This window comes from Astyanax mexicanus, chromosome 22, assembly GCF_023375975.1.
Source record: "Astyanax mexicanus isolate ESR-SI-001 chromosome 22, AstMex3_surface, whole genome shotgun sequence".
In the NCBI taxonomy this organism is placed as follows: Eukaryota; Metazoa; Chordata; class Actinopteri; order Characiformes; family Acestrorhamphidae; genus Astyanax; species Astyanax mexicanus.
In genome coordinates this window covers 14,676,406-14,694,277 of record NC_064429.1, presented here as the reverse complement: position 1 = coordinate 14,694,277, position 17,872 = coordinate 14,676,406, and the positions used below count along the sequence as shown (strand labels likewise).

The following is a 17,872-nucleotide window of genomic DNA, read 5'->3' as shown; positions in this document are numbered from 1 at the left end:
GTGGTGGTGGTGGTGGGCAGGTGTGCAATCGGTGCTTCCTGGCACTGTTCAAGAGAAACCATACAAATATTCAATTCTAAACAAACAGTGGCAAAAAGACTAATCTGAATTCTGATACGGACATTGCAGAAGCCTTAATGTTAATATGCAGAACATTTTAATGGTTATTTGTATTTAATTTACAAGTCAGCCACAACCTAAAAGAAAAACTAATCATCTATTCAAATTCAGGCTGCTCAACAAAAACAGTCTGATAGAGACTCACGCAAGACGGCAGAAGAACGTCGACGTGCTGTGGGCTGATCTCCGGCTCAGAAACCACCTGTAATTGAAACATAGGAAAATGTATACTAACCATTTTCTAATACAAACACCCAAAAAAATATTAACAAATACAAGAGTTTACATCCAAGCTGGTGTGTGTTGTTTTAAATAATACTGAACACAGACCTGTAGGCATCTCAACTTTACCATTTTATATATACTGTATGGCTCTAATTAATACTATATACGGTACTGTAATGTTTTAGTACTTTAGGTGGTATGTGGTTTTGGGTGCAGCTGTGTGACAGTGATGCTTCACTGTAATTTAATCTTTCATTGTTTTTTTCTCACCTCCTTAATGCAGGCATTCAGTTCCACCCAGGAAATTGGCACCTCACCCAGCGACAGAACGCTGCAGTCATCTGAGCCGTCCATCGCAGAATCCACCTGCAATTGACACAAATGATAATTGTATTCAAACCATTTTTTTGTTTTAAATGTACTCTATAAATATACTTTACTTAGTTAGTTTACTATATATTTAACAATATGTGTTATAAAACTGCCACTGTGTTCTTATGTAAAAAAAAAAATACAAGACAAAGTAAAAACCTTTTATGTCAAGTCAGTTTGAAGTATTTCTATTGGCCTGTCTATTATCAAATGTAACAACTGTAAATTCAATTTAGTTTATTTGCAATGTAAAATGTAATTTTTATGCAAAGCTGGGTATGACCCTGCCAACACTGATGTTTTGAACAGCCCAGTAGATATTTTATGAGCTTATTTGATGATGTTTGAGCACATAAACCGACCTGTATAAACCCAAGTAGAGACAATTACACAGTCTGCTACCGTTATTAAATAAAATAAATGCTAACTAATGTGTTACACTAGTCAGCTCCACTTAGTGCACACTCGTTACTGAGATAAACCGCTATGACCCTGCAGCTAAACTATCACAACTCAATAACAACCCGTTTAGGTTTAATGGTTTATAATTCATCCATATCAGTAAATCTGTGGTTCTGATATTAATAAACTGAGCTGGATTCTATAAGCGAGTCTGAAAGAGTTAAAGTGAGGTTATACTGGGTCTGATGGAGGTGTAGCAGTTTAATAGAGACTCACAGAAAGAGGCGGAGTGTGAGGAGGTGAAGCCTCTGGAGCTCCAGACTCCGCCTGCAGAACAGATACTCACTTTAATTCATGCTGATCCATCTCCAACTTTATTTCTGACTTTTATTCAGTTTTATTCAGTTTAGTTCCTGATGGTGAATTTGGTCTAAAACGCGGGAAATTTCGAGCTTACTGACCTCAAGTGGATGGACGCTGGAAGTCCGCTGCCAGTCCATATCCGACCGCGCGGCGTCGGTCCTCACAGGATCCGGTTACCTAAAAGAGAAAAAACACAACAAAAAACAAAACAAACAAAAAAACAACAACAACACAGAAAACACAACAATCACAGAATAATTAAAAGAGAATGTAGATAATTAAACAATCCTAAGGATAAATCAGGTGGTGAGTCTGTAGAAGAAGATGAAATCGCTCTCCGGAGTGTAAAAACTGCTCCTGCTCCGTAAAGCTCAGAAACAGTTTAAATAAAAACAAATAAATCGAATCTTATACACCGTGCGCGCTCCCGCGGCTAAAAGACCCGTATGCTTTTTTCCCAATAATATTATTACTAATAATAACAATGATAATAATAAAAATAACATTATTTATTGTTATTATAGAAGATATGACTATAATATTCATATGAAAATAGTTTATATATTGTGACGCCACGCGCTTTAACGTCAGTAAAGTCCCGTATGTTTTTTAATGGAAGATATAAATAATTTTTTTGGTAAGAAATATAGTTTATAGCCTTATATATTACTCCTACTACTACTATTACTGCTACTACTGCTACTAATAATAATCTAATAATAATAATACGATGATGAAGAAGAACATAATAATACCGATTATAATAATATTATATAATATTATAATATATTATTATTACTATAATATATATATAGTATAATTATTATTATTAATAATATTATTATTATTATTATTAATAATATTAGTAATAAAACATGTGCTGGAGGCTTTGTGCAGTGGTCATAAACATTAATGCAACACTGGATTTAAATAATATTTTTTGTAATGCTTTGTAATAATTAAGGTATTTTATTTATTCTTTTAGCTATATTCATAAAAATATCAAGCTATTTATTAAATCATGTCTAAGAATTCACAGCTCTCGGGATATTAAAATAATTTATTTAAAAGTGTGTGAGAATTTCATGTGCACATCTGGGAAAACTCACCCCATAAAGACATCCCAGTGAAATCACAACCTTCACACTCTTTTATTTTCAAGTGACTGAAGACACGTACTAAATGTTCAGTAATTAAAGGTCACCTTCCGCGAAAATCCGATTTTTCTTGTTTTTTGTGGAATACAGTAGGTCTCTCCGAGTTGAATGTGTACACCTGCACATTAAACTGTTTTGCAGCCCCCATTGTCTGCAGGAGCTAAGCAAAGAAATCCCCCCTCCCCCCCTCCGAAAAACGGGTGAATTTGGAATTATCTTTCTGCCTACGTAGGCAGAAACTCACAGACCAGCCCACCTTGGCTCGAGAAACTCCCAGAGGCGGAGCTGAAGCGACGCAACATCACCGCTCATCAGGAGGTGGGAGGCAGTGAGCGGCAGAGCGGTGGAGGGGCGTCGCAGTGCTCCTAGCCAATCAGAGGAGAGATATTTGCATGCTGTTTGCATGTATGAATATTCATGAGCAAAGCTGGAATCCGGTCATTTTGGACACACACCTAAAACAGTCCATTAAAAAAGAGCTATACAGAGACACCTGAGCACTTTTTTTTTTACAAAAACGGCTCACATGTCATTCATTCATACTAGAGACCACAACTAGACATTTTAAAATGAAAGAAAAAACGACGGAAGGTGACCTTTAATAATATTTAACTCACCTAATATTTGTCATATTGTCTCCATACTTACCTTGCATCTTGTCATGGCAAAATTTGGTCAAATATCATGGCAATTAAAATAAACAATGTCACTATGAATAATTAAAATCGTTTGCTGCACCTCTAGATCAACCACGTTTTCATTGCATGCTAATTTTCCTTAAGTAATTATTTTTGATATTTGTAAGGGCCACAAGGCACAATATTCTGATAATGTCTCAGGTCTGCTATTCCACTTACATCCACTTGATGTCAGTGTTAGACATTGACTAAATCCCTGGCAAAGAAACAGAAAATAACTAAAATGTACTAAAATGACAATTCTAACAGAAGACACTCTCCAGGGTGGTGCTTTGGTCAGGCCAGGTTTTTTATTTTCCAAATTAAACACACGCACACGCACACACACACACACATGGCTGAATTCCATCTTTTGATATTCTTGTTGTTGTTGTTTTTTTGTACAGTAGTCACAGTCTGACATGAGCAGCGTAAGGCTTTACATCTAGCTAGTGTGTCTAAAGTAAAATCCAGCATAAATCAGTGCAATGGTATGATCTGGACTGATCTACTACAGCAGGGGTATTTAATTAGAATTCAGTTCGGTCCAGTTAGAGAAAAATACGCCAGGCCGGGTGCGCTGTGCACGCGGCTACAGTAAAACACGGTTTAGACGCGCACAAAAGTTTTCGGTGTCGATAGCGCGACCAAGCGTTTTCTAAGTGCAGATGGCGTGACCGCGGTGTTATCCAGGGCAAAGCGAAGTAAAAAAAAAATACAATGGGAAAGGCATAGTGAGAAGCACTGACAGAAACGAGAGACATGAATAAGAAATTAGTGAGAAATATTGAGAAAAGAGTGAGAATGAGTGAGAATTGGTGAAGTGAGTTGAGGATAATCCGCAGATCAAAATCGCTCGTGTTCAGCCTTGAACTTCTCAATCCAAAGTGAGCTTCAATATACAAATCTAAACCTTCTAAACCGAACTGTTGCTTAGTAACGCGATTTAACCCAAAACACCAAAGACCTAAACACTGTCTATATATATATATATATATATATATATATATATATATATATATATATATATATATATATATATATATATATATATATATATATTAGTTACACAGTCATCAAATCTGTATGTATTTTATGAGTAGTTATGTTTGGTACATAATATTTTGTAAAAAAATAAAATAAAAAAATAATAATATATGTTTTTGAAGCTGTAAAGGATTAACGTTGTGGGACAAAAAATGAGTAAAACACATTAAATATGTTAGAAATGTTACACATGAACTGTAACAAATGAACAACTTCTGTTGCTTTTTTTAATAGGCAGTCCCTTCTCAAAATAACTTCATTTTAATATAAATTACATAAATCAGTTTTTTGCCGTGTTGTTAAATGTTATTATATGAGCAGCAGTTAGCCGGAACTGTTATTCTACGTTTTTTTTTTTTTTTTTTTTTTTTTACATTTTTGTTAAGTGACCATTGGGTGGATTTTACTAATAATAAACAGAAGTGCTGAAAAAATGTATTTTGTTTATTTTTTATTAAATATAATTCCACAGTCACTATAAGGTGGGCTTAGATTCATATTATTACGGGTACATCATTAATCGCTAATCTTCTCTGTTCAGTCTATGGATTCACCTACAGGGCCAGTCACATGTAGACAAAACTACATGTCCCATAATTCTCCGCGGCACTGAACAAAGCTCTGATTGGCTGGTGCTCTTGGTACCCAGACTTCCCGCCGCTGTAAGTCCTCGTTGTGAGAGAGCATCCAGCTAACGGCTCCGTTTAACGTGAGTGTTTATAAATGCAGGTAACAGTGAGTACCGGGGGACGGAGCGGGTTTAGACCGGGGGCGGCTGGTTGTTAGTGTGTGTAGAGCGGGTGTGTGTGTGTGAGGGAAGGGCGGCTCTGTGTGAGAGTCTGGGCGCAGGCCTGTGTTCAGCCGTCCCGCCGGAGCGGTGGATCAGTTACCGCTGCTCTGAGTGATTAAGCTCTCTAATGTTACAGGTGGGCAGTTTAACAGAGTGACAGAACAGCCGGGTATTTAATAATTAACTCAGATAATAAGATCAGGAAGTTAATAAACTGTTTATATACGGGGATTTTAGGCTTTCCTAATCCGGGTCTTGCTGAAACCACCAAACCGAGCCATGTTTTTTCAGGTGTAGCCTAACCTACACAGCATCTTCAGCAGGCCCCAGTCACTGGTTCCAGCTCCACAGCAGGTCTGCTCAGCTCCTGACACCTTTAGACAGTGGCCTATCCTGTTCACATTTGCTTTTGGTATTAAGTGTGTTAAGGAGCTCTCTTTGAGTGCCAAGCTTTGGGCTGTACAGTTACAGGAGATAGGCCTGTTACAATAACCAGTACGACCATAATATATGCAGCTCAGGAAAAAAAAAATAAGAGACCACATAAAATTATGAGTCTCTTTCATTTTATCAAATTAAAAACCTCTGGAAGATAATCAAGAGGAAGATTGATGATCACAAGCCATCAAACCAAGCTGAACTGCTTGAATCTTTGCACCAGGAGTGGCATAAATTTATCCAAAAGCAGTGTGTAAGACTGGTGGAGGAAACATGCTAAGATGAATGAAAACTGTGATTAAACACCAGGGTTATTCCATTAAATATTGATTTCTGAACACTTGAAACTTTATGAATATGAACTTTTTTCTTTGCATTATTTGAGGTCTGAAAGCTCTGCACCTATTCAGGTGAAATGTCCATAGTTTATCGAATAAGACAATGTTCATTTTACTCAAATATATACCTATAAAAAGTAACCGATTTAGAAATTGAAGTGGTCTCTTAATTTTTTCCAGAGCTATATATTATTATTATTATATATATTAATATCACAATATTTAATTATATTTTTGTGATAATGATACTCTTGGCGATATGACAAAGTGCTGAATAAAATATAAATAAATCAAGAATACACTACTGAAACAAAATGGGAAATACATTTTTTTCAATGCATACGATATGATATGGCATGATATTAATAATGCACTCCAAATATTTCCATATATCCACACATTATTTTTAAGTTAGGTGGCCTTGTAATAATTAAAATGATCCAAAAAAAAGTACAGTCCAAATATATTTAAATATAGATTGTTGTCCTGTTAAGAAGGTCCAACGTCTCCCAAGCACGTCCCTTTGTAACTGACTGCATGACATTTCCACCAAATATCTCCGGGTAGTTAACACTTTTCTTCAATACATTCTCCGATCCAGGGCAGGTCTCTCTGTTCTGTGTGTGTGAGGCTTGTATGCATATGACATGCATGTGACAGGAGCCTGCTGTTGCCTGATTGGCTGGATGCAGTGCGGCGTCCGAATTAATTTGAATGAAGTTGAGCTCTGCTGAACTTTTTCTCCGGATGGTGAGACTGCGTTCAACGCAACCCAGCATGGTACCACAGCATGCAGCGCCTCTCTATTGAAATGAATTGGATGTGTCGAGGATTAAGTGCTAGTGAACACTTACTGTAAAGCCAATTTATACTTCTGCGTCAAGTAAATGCGTTGTCTACAGCGTAGCCTTATTGAGTGTGCTGGGGACATGTTTATACGTCTGCTTGTGTGCGTCCGCATCTCTGGGTTGCACTGCAGATTAAACTGCGAAGGCGAAGGGTGTGGACGGCTCAATTGTTACATATCTTGGGAGGTGCACATTGAGTTTGATGCAAAAGTATAAACCAGCCTTTAGATACGAGTGACAAGGAAGCATAGACACTTCACCACTGGGAAAACACAGCGCTCTGTGTGTAGCAGGTTTGTTAAATAACAGGTCTGTGCTTCTTCACATTGCATTTTTCATCAACATAATTTTGAAAAGATTTCACTCATTCATACAGCTTGGAATTGTCGTTAAAGTTTTAACCATCTACTTACTAAAAACATGTCAGGTTTAAATTGGGCTTAGGCTCATTTTGCAAGTTATAATGCTCAGACAGAATGTGCACAGGTAGGGTCGGGTTGGGTTTTTCTGGGCCTGGTCTAAGCTCTAACGCACAGTGACTGTGCATGCTATCATACTTACAGATTGCAATACGCTACAGGAAACGCAGGGGTGATGTGGCTGCTGTTGATCTATTATAGGAGCAAAGTGAGAGAAAACAAAAGCCTAACATTTGGAGTAGTCAATAAATGGAATAATACATGTACATTTTTGTAGAATCATTAGTTTCAGTCAATTTTTCTACCTTAGCAGAATGTGGGTGAACCTTCAGCCTCATATGGACAGGTAGTGTTTTATCCCATTTTACACAATCCCTGTAACAATTCCTGTAATTTTTTGGTCATTTATTGTCTTCAGTTTTCCCAGTAGTTTCCTGGCTTTTGAACTTAGTCTCATATGAGTAAACAAGTGCATGGTTTATGGATATTGATTGTCCCAGGGTTAAAGGCATGTTTATTGAAGCTTAGTTTATCAGCTGATGTACGTGAGGTAGGATTTCATGCCAATTATGAAAGACTTGGCTCATAACCACTGCAAACTGCAGGAACCATAAAAATAAGTGACCCTTTTTAAACCTGGTCACTTCATGATTAGTATCTGGATTGTATCCTAATAAGATTTCAGCCACATGCACTTTTATTTGGTATTTTGGTTTTGGGTTATTCAGACCGAGATCTAATTGCTGTGTGAGACAGAATATGCAAATTCACTCAATGAATGGCAATTGTTGCTGGTGTTTCTGTTGCATTTGTACGGGTTTCGGATGTCAAATTAGTTTCGGTTTACACTGCTATAACCACTTATTAAAGTGATTTAAGTGGTCAGATATGTGTCTGTTTTAAATGTGTAGGTGTGCTTACACTTTCATTTTTATGTGGATTGGCCTAAGTCAGAAATTATCCTGATACTGAAGCAGGGTGGCTGACTAATATAATAATGATATATATATATATATATATATATATTAGTCGTTTACTCAACAACGTTTTCTGCCGCCCCCTCAGTTTCTGCTGTCATGTGAGCTCGGCTCCTATTCTAATGCTCGCTTTACCTCACCTGCTCAAGTCTGCACACCTGTGAATCTCACCATGCAGTCCAGTTTTTGCCTTAACATAACCTAAGTTCCCATAGCAACCAGTTCAGTATGGAAGAACAGCAGATATACCATTAGTTCATAGCTGTACAAATGATTACTACTGTATATGAAACAGGAGCCTATTATCTCAAACTTGGAGAGTACACCAAATTGTTGGATCGGATTGAGGTCAGATCTCAACATTCTTTAAATATATCTTTCTCCATTATAAGAATAGGAAAAAACAGCCATATTTAGCGCTATTATTGTTTATTATTTATTTGTTCCAGGGAGTCAAAACTATATTAATAAACTAGTATGAACCCAACAACAAACAAAAGTTCAATTTAGCAGCCCTACAATCTTAGTCTTTACAGGTTATCTGACAGAAGCACCAGCCTCTCTATATGCGAAGATGTACAATCTATAAATTGACAATCTGTCTGTGTTGGAGGGGGTTGGTGCCTATCCCAGCCGGCATTGGGCAGAAGGCAGTATACACCCTGGAAAGGCCGACAGTCCATCGAAGGCCATGTTCAATCTTAATTTTCCCATTTTGAAAACAACTTTAAATCATTTAATTTATCAGCCCCAGGTATGGCTCACTCAGTATGGCCACAACAGCCGCCATATTGGATCAATGGCAAGTTTGCTATTTGCATTATCTCTTATGGTTCAAAATATATAACAGAAATTTGCAACAACAATGTTTTTTTTAATGCACAGCTATTCTGTGTTCAGTCTTTTGTCCTTGGTGCTGAAGGTACAGGATCCATGTGAAGATGTTAAGAACCCGCATGAGAATCTTTGGAGAAATGCTGTCACAAGCCTCTATAAAGTAAATGTGCTGAAGGTGGAGTTTGTTGTGGATTTTCTTAGCATACACAATTTGTTTGAGATGACCCCAGAGATAAAAGTCTAGTGTTGAGGTCAGGTTATCTGGGTTGCCATTTCACAGAGTCACGACGACCAGTCCAATGACCAGGGAAATGAATATTGAAGGAAGAGTGGAGAGACACACAGTCCAAGCTGCTTAAAGTCTAGTGTGAAGTTCCCCACTCAGTGATGGTTTGGAGAGACGTGTCATCTGCTGGTGTTGATCCACTGTGTTATATCAAGTCCAAAGTCAGTGCAGTGTTTTCCCAAAAAATCTTACAGCACTTCATGCTTCTTCCCTCTGCTGACAACTTTTATGGATTTCATTTTCCAGCAGGATTTGGCACACTGCCCACAATGCCAAAAGTATAATATTCTAATTTCCTGAGACACATATTTTTGCGTTTCATTGGCTGTAAGCCATAATCATCAACAATAAAATAGAAAAAAAAAAAATAGATAACTCTGTGTGTAACACAGTATGTAATGAGTTTCACATTTTGAACTGAACTACTCAGGTATTGTAACTTTTTATGATAGACTAGACTAGATTGACTAGTATACAGTATAAACCGTATAAATGCCACTGCCTGTGGTATATGTGATCACTTGCTGGCACTGCCACTCTATAGAAGCCTATAGTGTGCTGCGTTATATTAAACTGACAAAAACACAGTGTACGCCTGAAATGAAACGCCTGTGTGTGTTTTACAGAAGTTTATTGGATGATGTGGCTGGCACAGGAATTTTTATAGATGTACATTTACACCACACAGATAGGAAACAATATTGGCAATGCTCATATTGTAATAACACTGCAAGATCAGAATAAAATAATCATACGTGCAGCAAGTAATGTACTAGCTCGGGATTTTAGGTCTTAATGCATGATACAAGTGATTCTGGGTATTCTGAAGTTTACAAAACTGTCACGAGGGGGCAGTGTTGGCTGACTTTTTATACTAACACTTGTGTCTTTGTGTGCACCAGCATGCCCAAATCAAAAGAAGTGTTGTCCTCCACGTCCAGCAGTGATTCTGACAGCGAAGCAGAGACAAAGGTATGATCCTTCTTATTTTATAAATATTTAAATTCCATGGATTACAGTATGTTTTTCTTTGTTTTTAGATCACAGGCACTGTGTCTTTCCAGAGTCTGTCTGTCTCTACTCACGTAAAAAAAAGTTCAAATCTAACAAAGCTCTGTACTCATCAGTGTCTGTGTCTGTCATATTTATTATAGGCCAAGAGGAAGAAGGTGAGCGCTCCAGAGAAGCCTGCTAAGAAACAGAAGAGTGGAGAGACCTCCAAACCAAGCAGTTCTTCTAAGCAGAGTGATAAGAGTGCCGGAGACAACATGTTCCAGGTGCAGTTCAGTACACAAATATTTTTGCTGTTATAGAAGGTTTAACAAAAAAGTAACATCTTTAAATAATTCACAGCTTGTTTAATATTTCAAAAAGGAATGTTTCACAGAAAAATTAATTTATATTTCATTATTACCCCAAATTCAGTATTTAAAAATAAAAATGCAAAAAAATACCAAAAAAAAAACTAAACTACAAAGTGCAAACCTATGATATATAGATGGGCTGGGCAGTATATTTAAAAATATGATATTCTAATATTTAAAGACATTGGGAGCTATCTTACCCCCTGCACAAGGCTTGTTGCGATTCTAATTGCTATCTTACACCCCAGCAACAGTCTATTTTCATGCCTTGTTCCTGTGTCAATTAAATAGCACCCAAGCTTACCAGTATATCTACGTCGATGGGTGTGGTGGTCTGGAAGTGAGGTGTGCTCAGGTAAATTTTGCTGAATGGGTGGTGGTGCACCGTTCCACTGTGCAGCAATGCTTGTAAAGACAAGACCTGCATGAAACAATCATGCTAATGAAATAAATATGCTAAACAATATCTAGATGAACCATCAGCATTTTAAAAATTAAGTGCTGTAAATTAATCTATTTAAAACACAAGCCTTTGTCTACAGTTTTTTTTGAAGGTATAAAAAGAAGGTGTAAAAACTTGTCATGTTTTACACACAGAGTAGAGCGTAAGGCAGTAGCACTGCACAGGTCAATGGAATATAATAGCAGAGTGATCCAAAACCTACCTCAAGATTCAACATTAAGTCAAGTCAAGTAGTTTTATTTTCAATACTGCATATGTACAGGACATACAGAGAATTGAAATTACGTTACTCTCCTTCCCAAAAATTACAGCAAGTACAGAAAATAAGTTTATAAATATAAAAGAATGTGAGACACTATATGTACAAAACAACAAGGACGCAGATAGACATGCATGAGACAAAAGACAACTTCAGGAAGTACAGACCAGAAGTGACCAGTGACCAGTCCTTCACCTGTAACTGAATAAATATTAGAGCTTATCCCCCACAAACACTGTTGCTGTATCACATGTTAGGATCAGATTTTAATGTCTTGAGCTTAAAGAATATGTCTGTTTCAGATTGGGAAGATGCGCTATGTTAGTGTCAGAGACTTTAAAGGAAAAGTCTTGATTGACATTCGTGAATACTGGATGGACCAAGCCGGTGATATGAAGCCTGGCAAAAAAGGTAAATACCAAACCTTTATGACTATATTGTTCTGTATTGAAACACAAAGTAGCTTTTTTAAATAACCAACTTTTTTAATACTGGAAAAAACACTTTTTGTATAGTTTACAGAAATGTTTTAACTTAAAGGGGAAATATTATGCAAAACTCACTTTTTATGTGCCTTTATATTTCGACTTATATTTCCACTCTCCACTGCTCCTATAAAAAAAAAAAACTGTTTCTTTGAGTCAGTTGAAAGTTTTTGGTGTCAGGAATCAAATGCTTGTTTTAGTCATTTTGGTGGCTCCCTTATTCTAACATCACAATAAGAAAATTTGTATAGAACCACCCTGGCACCACCTGTCAAACCCTACCAGAGCCCCAACCACTAGATTAGTTGAAGATCTGCCTTTTGGTCTGCTAGTTTAACTATGCAAAGTGTACACAGCTGTGATTGGTCCGCTGAACTGCCCACACGTTCTTGTCTTTGCGATCTGCCTGATGCAGAAGTATATATTGGCAATGTCAAATCAAATAAGTATGTTTTCACATCGATAATTGTTTTTTTCTGGTCTAAATCAGTTGATGATTTTATTTATTTATTTTTTTTATTTATTTATTTTTTTTATTTGTAGGGTTTTTCTCTTTTTTGCCCCAACAAACCACACAAGCATATTGTCTCCTCTGATTGGTCAGAGCTGTCTGGCAACAAGATAAATATAGCGAGAAGATACATTGAGCAATAAAGTTCTGTGTTCCAGACCAGCGTGTATATTTGTGCAGTGTAAAGCTGATTTAACACTGAATGTAAAAAAATGGCTGCTGCACTTTTAAACACTGTGTTTTAAAGACAGTGTTTGTTTATAGCTGTAGTAATTGTGGGAAATAAATCTGGTTACCCTGCCCCTGAACAGCCATTAAGCTTAAACCTGAGGTGTATATTTGATAGTTGGGTCGGATCACATTCTTACCACAAAGGAACCACCAGACTGAGACCACATCCTATCATGGGTCTCGGTGCAGTCGCTTTGGTTCACACTCAGGTGGGAGTCTGTTTTAACCAGATAAAATAATGATAATAAAAAAACACCCTAAGTTAATTTAAAATGTACTAATCATTCAGAAACCACTGCATTTAAGAAGGTGTTTGGGCTGGGTGGGGTCTGGCCAGCAACACCTTATTTGCATAAAAGTTATATAGCGCTAAAACACCTCATCTTAAAAAGTTTATTTTAAACCAAGAATAGAGCTGTTGAGATATGTTTGTGCGGGATTGTGTGCAAAGAACTCCATGAACATGTTTCGTATAATCCATTGACCCTTTTCCTATTCTGAACTTTTAAAAAAGCGGTATATTATTTCCCCTTTAAAAGAACACAGTTGTCATAGACCCTGTTTACTCATGGTAACTTCATGCTTTTCTTTGAGTGTCAGCATCTGGGCAAGACTAAGCCACATATATACATATAAGTTCAAAGATATTTAAGGCTACGTTCACACTATAAGCCACTTTGCTTAAATCAGATTTTTTTGCTCATATAAGATTTGGCTAGTTGGACGTTTCACATTCACAAATATAAGTGATTTGTAGCTGTATGTAATATAAACTAATCTGTTCTTGAATTTTGTTCTTGCCGCTCATATGTGGAGCATCTTTTGCTGGAGTGGAGAGCAAACAGCTGGTCTAAAGTACATGTTCAGGTCGAGGAGGTGAAAAAAGACCAGGCGGTTTGCTTTTGCTTGCTTTTGCAAAAAATCCTGATATGTGATTAATACGTGAATCAGTCATACATGATTGATTTTTCTAAATCTGTGGTTTTCAGATCGTTCCCTCGGGCCCCCAGATAGTTCACATTTTTGCTTGATTCCAACTCTCACTAACAAATGCAAAAATGTGGACTGCCTTGGGGGTGGGTGGGCGTCTAGATGCTCTGATTTTGAGAGGCACTCACTGCTTTTAATTAATGTTTTACAAGTTTCTGTTGATTTTTCCCTCCTTTAGGTATCTCACTGAACCCAGAACAGTGGAACCAGCTGAAGGAACAAATGTCGGACATTGATGACGCAATACGAAGAGTATAAGACCTGTGATGTGTGTTTCAGCAGGGGGTTCGGGGTGGGTCGGGAGGGCGTGGCAAAGTGTTTTTAGAATTCCATTCTTTGACATCTGGGCACTTTGTAAAGCAGGTTTTTGTTCTTCTCCGCTTGTATGTGGTTGGTGTTTAGATGAAGCGTGTTTTTGTTTTTGATGATTTGCTGTTCAGAATTCCAAACTGCGGTCTGATGTTTGTAATGGATGACTGTCGGTCTGCAATATGGGTGAGAGTTGTTTTGAGAATAAAAATTACTAAGACGTTCTTGATTGTTTTATACTCTTAGTGTACGTAATAAAGACCACATAGGGTGTCTGAGTGGGTTTTCTCTGTGACATGTGTTTGTTATATTTGGGTTTGGAGTCTGGCCACTGCGTGTCAACTTAAATACTAGATAGATTCGAATGAATGAGTGAATGGTGGATAAATGAACGAAAAAACAAGCGACTGAATCTCAGATGCACAAAAGAGCAGTTTTTTTTTTCCGTTTGTTTTTGTTTTTTCAAGGTACATATTGAGGACTGCTTTTACGCGTCCAAGCTGAGTTATGCTTTCGAGTGCTTTTAACATTCGACAGCCAGAGCGAGAAAGCGGCGTGAACGGACAGTCTAAAACCAACAGCGTGTTTTTTGGCTCTTGTGCGGTGCTTACTGCATCCAGTGCTAAGTGCCTGTGTATAATTTGCTTGCCTTCGCGTGGGAGCAGGAATTATAATTGTCCATACGCCCACTCAGACATAGACCAGACTCCAGTGCAACAACAGCCCTTTCAGCTAACTGTCCAGAAGAGCCATCTTGCATCAATTGCATTTGCGGACCAAATTAAATCAGGCTCTTAAATCATGGTAGCCACTGTATTGCCAGCACTGATCTCTGAGACAACATGGTTTATAGTGTTGCGTGCAAAGGCGCACATTAGTTACGATTACCCGTAGAGCAGAGGGGGTCTGAGGTTTAGAAAGGAGGAGGGATGGCAACTGCGGTGTGAAAACGTTCTAATTTTTTGAGTGTCACTTGAGTTTCACGCTGTGAAAAAATAAAGCACCCTGAGATTTCGAGGGTACTTTAAAGATGAGAGAACCTGAATAGATCTGAATAGATAAATGAAAATGTAAAAAAAAAAAAAACCTAAACAAGCTTTTTTTCTTTTGGTTCGCAGATTTGGTTCCAACTTAACGCAATTACTTATAATTTGAACGCATCATTTGAACACATTCACAGTCAACACTTCATAACATTTCATAAGCTGCAGTACGAATGAAAGACGCATAATTACTCTACACTTTCAGGTTTCACCAGTGACTGCTCAGGTGCCAGTTTCTATGGAGATCTTTTGTAGTGGTGGAAGTCTAATGCACTTCCAGAGTGGAGGTGATGATTATCATCAATGCTATTGTCCAGCTAAAGAGCAGAGCGTTCAGATTGCTGTTTTTTTTTACAGTTAGGGAGACGAGGTGTGGAGCACGTCTTGCCATATTTAAATGCTTACTGTAGGCCAGCATAAATAAAACGTATGTGTGTGGACAACACCTACATCAGTAGAATACAAACACACACACACACACACACACAGATCTGTGCTCTGATCAAGCACAGTCAGATGGATGGCTGCTATAGATCTGAATACAACTGGCTACAGCATGTCCATAGGAAAACAAAGTAAACAAAACATAAAGACTATTTAAGGATGCTATATATATACAGAACTCAAGCACAATATGGGTATAATTTAGGTGTATCATTAGCAGATTTATATAGTGTAGCACTAGATGGTGCTAGTGCTCTATTTTCTACGTGTTTGTGTTTTATGTATTATATTTTCCAACAGACAATAAAGTACAAACCAGCCTTATTTCCAAAACCAATTTTGACAAAATAGATTTGTTTCTCTACAAAAAGCATATTATCAAACCACGTTCAAAGGTAAAATTATTTAATGGAAAAGAATTTTAGTTGTTAATACTAAGATGATCAATCATTTAAAGCATTTTAACAAATGTAATAAAATGTTTTTGTGCCCTGTGTCAAAGAGAAATTATAAAGATGGTTTAAACCCAAATCAGGAAAAGTTTTGACAGTATTAAAATGCAGAGTAAAACGAAAATTAAATACTTTGCTTTTATTTATTTTATTAGGTAATATACAGCCATTTAGAGGTAAAAAAGTAATTTCTGGTCTACTTTTATGCATAAGGTGCACTGAATTTATAAGTATCTGAATTATATGACACTAATAAGGAACAGGGGTGTCGCCATGTTTTCCTTCTTATTTAGCTGGGTGCCAAGACCTTTAAAGCTAAGCTAAGTTTAGTAAACAAACTGTAACTGTAAAAAAAAAAATTCTTTTAAAGTCAAACAAGTACAGGATGTTAATCTACACAGATTTCTCTCCTGAAAACTGTTTATTTGGGTGAGTAAAGTGCTTCCGTTTATTTACAGTAAGCTTAGATGTGCAGATTTCTGCTAAGGCTAGCCGCTGTTAGCAGCTAATGCTGCCCGACAGCGCTACACTGAGGAACCCTGAGTGCTCCGGTAAGCTAGGGCAATATTAGCTAGCGGTTTGTCCCACGTAGCTTGTTTTAACATGGTAAATGTGCAGGCTACAGTCCGATATACTCACTTCTGAACGGCGAAAAAGCTAGCGCTGAGGTTAGCCGATGATGCTAATGCTATTCCAGCAGTGTTACCCAGGGTTAGCAGCAGGCTACAGGACGATAATACCACTGAACGGCAAAAGAGCTAACACATAGAGCAGTTAGCAGCGAATGCTAATAATGGTCCAGCTTCAGTGCTGGAGAACTAAACTGAAATGCCTGTATAACGCTGTACTTAATGTTTTGTCTGGTAAACTTGACTTCATTAGGTAATATACAGCCATTTAGGGGTACCAAAAAATAATATAATTTCAAACAGGCAATGTTAACAGTTGGCTATAACCATATTTTCACACAGAAGCAGTATCAATGAATGCCTAATTGCAAAAATAAGCAGAAAAGCTCCGGTTTGTCAACAAATGAATTACACCGCATCAAGAACAGTTATTTAACAATAGTTGGATAGATAGAACCACACAAACAAGGGATTACTTTGGCAAACGTGTTTCAAGAACTGCAGTTATCTACAAATGGCACTAAAAATGTTACTGTGCAAAACAGAAACCTTATATTAACCATGTCTAGAGGTGGCGTTAACTTCTCCTGGCCTAGAAGCTTCTGGGATGAACCATCACGGAGTATTGTTGTCAGATTAATTATTATTCCCGATTTAGACTGCCAGGGTGTGTCACGCAGAAAAATTGCATTAAAATTTAAAAGTCTTTTCCAGGGCCGATCCTGCATTTTTCAATAAGACAATGCAAAAACACATGCTGCACACATTACAGAGGCTTTTTGAAATGCAATGATGACCCCATACTGCTGTACATCCTTAAACGAGACATCTGGAGTGAAATAGACTTGGGGTATAGTGAAACGTATGAATTTTTGTTGAATAGCCCAGCTTCGTTAACCCCAGCATTCTGCTAAGTCGACTGATGAGCACGAACAAATAGGAAGGATAGGAAAACGTATGAAAATGTATGAGTATTATAGATATATTTTCCAGCTGAATTTCATGCATTTCCAGGATTAATGGACTAATATTATATACCTATCAGTCTCATAATGCTTATTGGTCAATTATTGTGACTTAATTTAAAGATGGCGGCATCGTAAAACTACCTAAAGGACTGTTCATATAAATATAGTTTTTTTTTTAAATCTACCTGTGCACTTTCAAAGTTATCAGTGTCTCGTTTTAAATGTCAGAATTCTACCAATGAAGTGTGGAGCTACTTTGAGCTTGTTAATGGTGTAAAAGTAGTGATTTCTTTGCATGGGAAATGTTATGCCCCTATCTCTAGTAAACCTGTTGGTAGCATCGGCTAACAGCGCTGTGTTTTGTAATGCTGGGGAAGAAAGGAGGTGGGCAAAAGTTGATACTTGTTATCATTTTCACACTGTATGTC

The 17,872-nt window shown here is 37.3% G+C and overlaps 1 protein-coding gene across 2 annotated transcripts; it reads left to right on the top strand.

The window, feature by feature from the left end:
• Positions 1-4,964: 4,964 nt before the first annotated feature.
• On the top strand, positions 4,965-14,132 carry sub1b (SUB1 regulator of transcription b). 2 transcript variants are annotated; one of them, XM_007250465.4, is made up of 5 exons: positions 4,965-5,072; positions 10,199-10,268; positions 10,451-10,573; positions 11,685-11,793; positions 13,778-14,132. In XM_007250465.4, the coding sequence occupies exons 2-5, from the start codon at positions 10,200-10,202 to the stop codon at positions 13,855-13,857; spliced, it is 381 nt and encodes a 126-aa protein (XP_007250527.1). In that variant the 5' UTR covers positions 4,965-5,072; position 10,199; the 3' UTR covers positions 13,858-14,132. The 2 variants fall into 2 exon arrangements, with proteins under 2 accessions (XP_007250527.1, XP_015461608.1); XM_015606122.3 differs by having other exon boundaries at positions 5,008-5,092.
• The last annotated feature ends 3,740 nt before the right edge of the window (positions 14,133-17,872 follow it).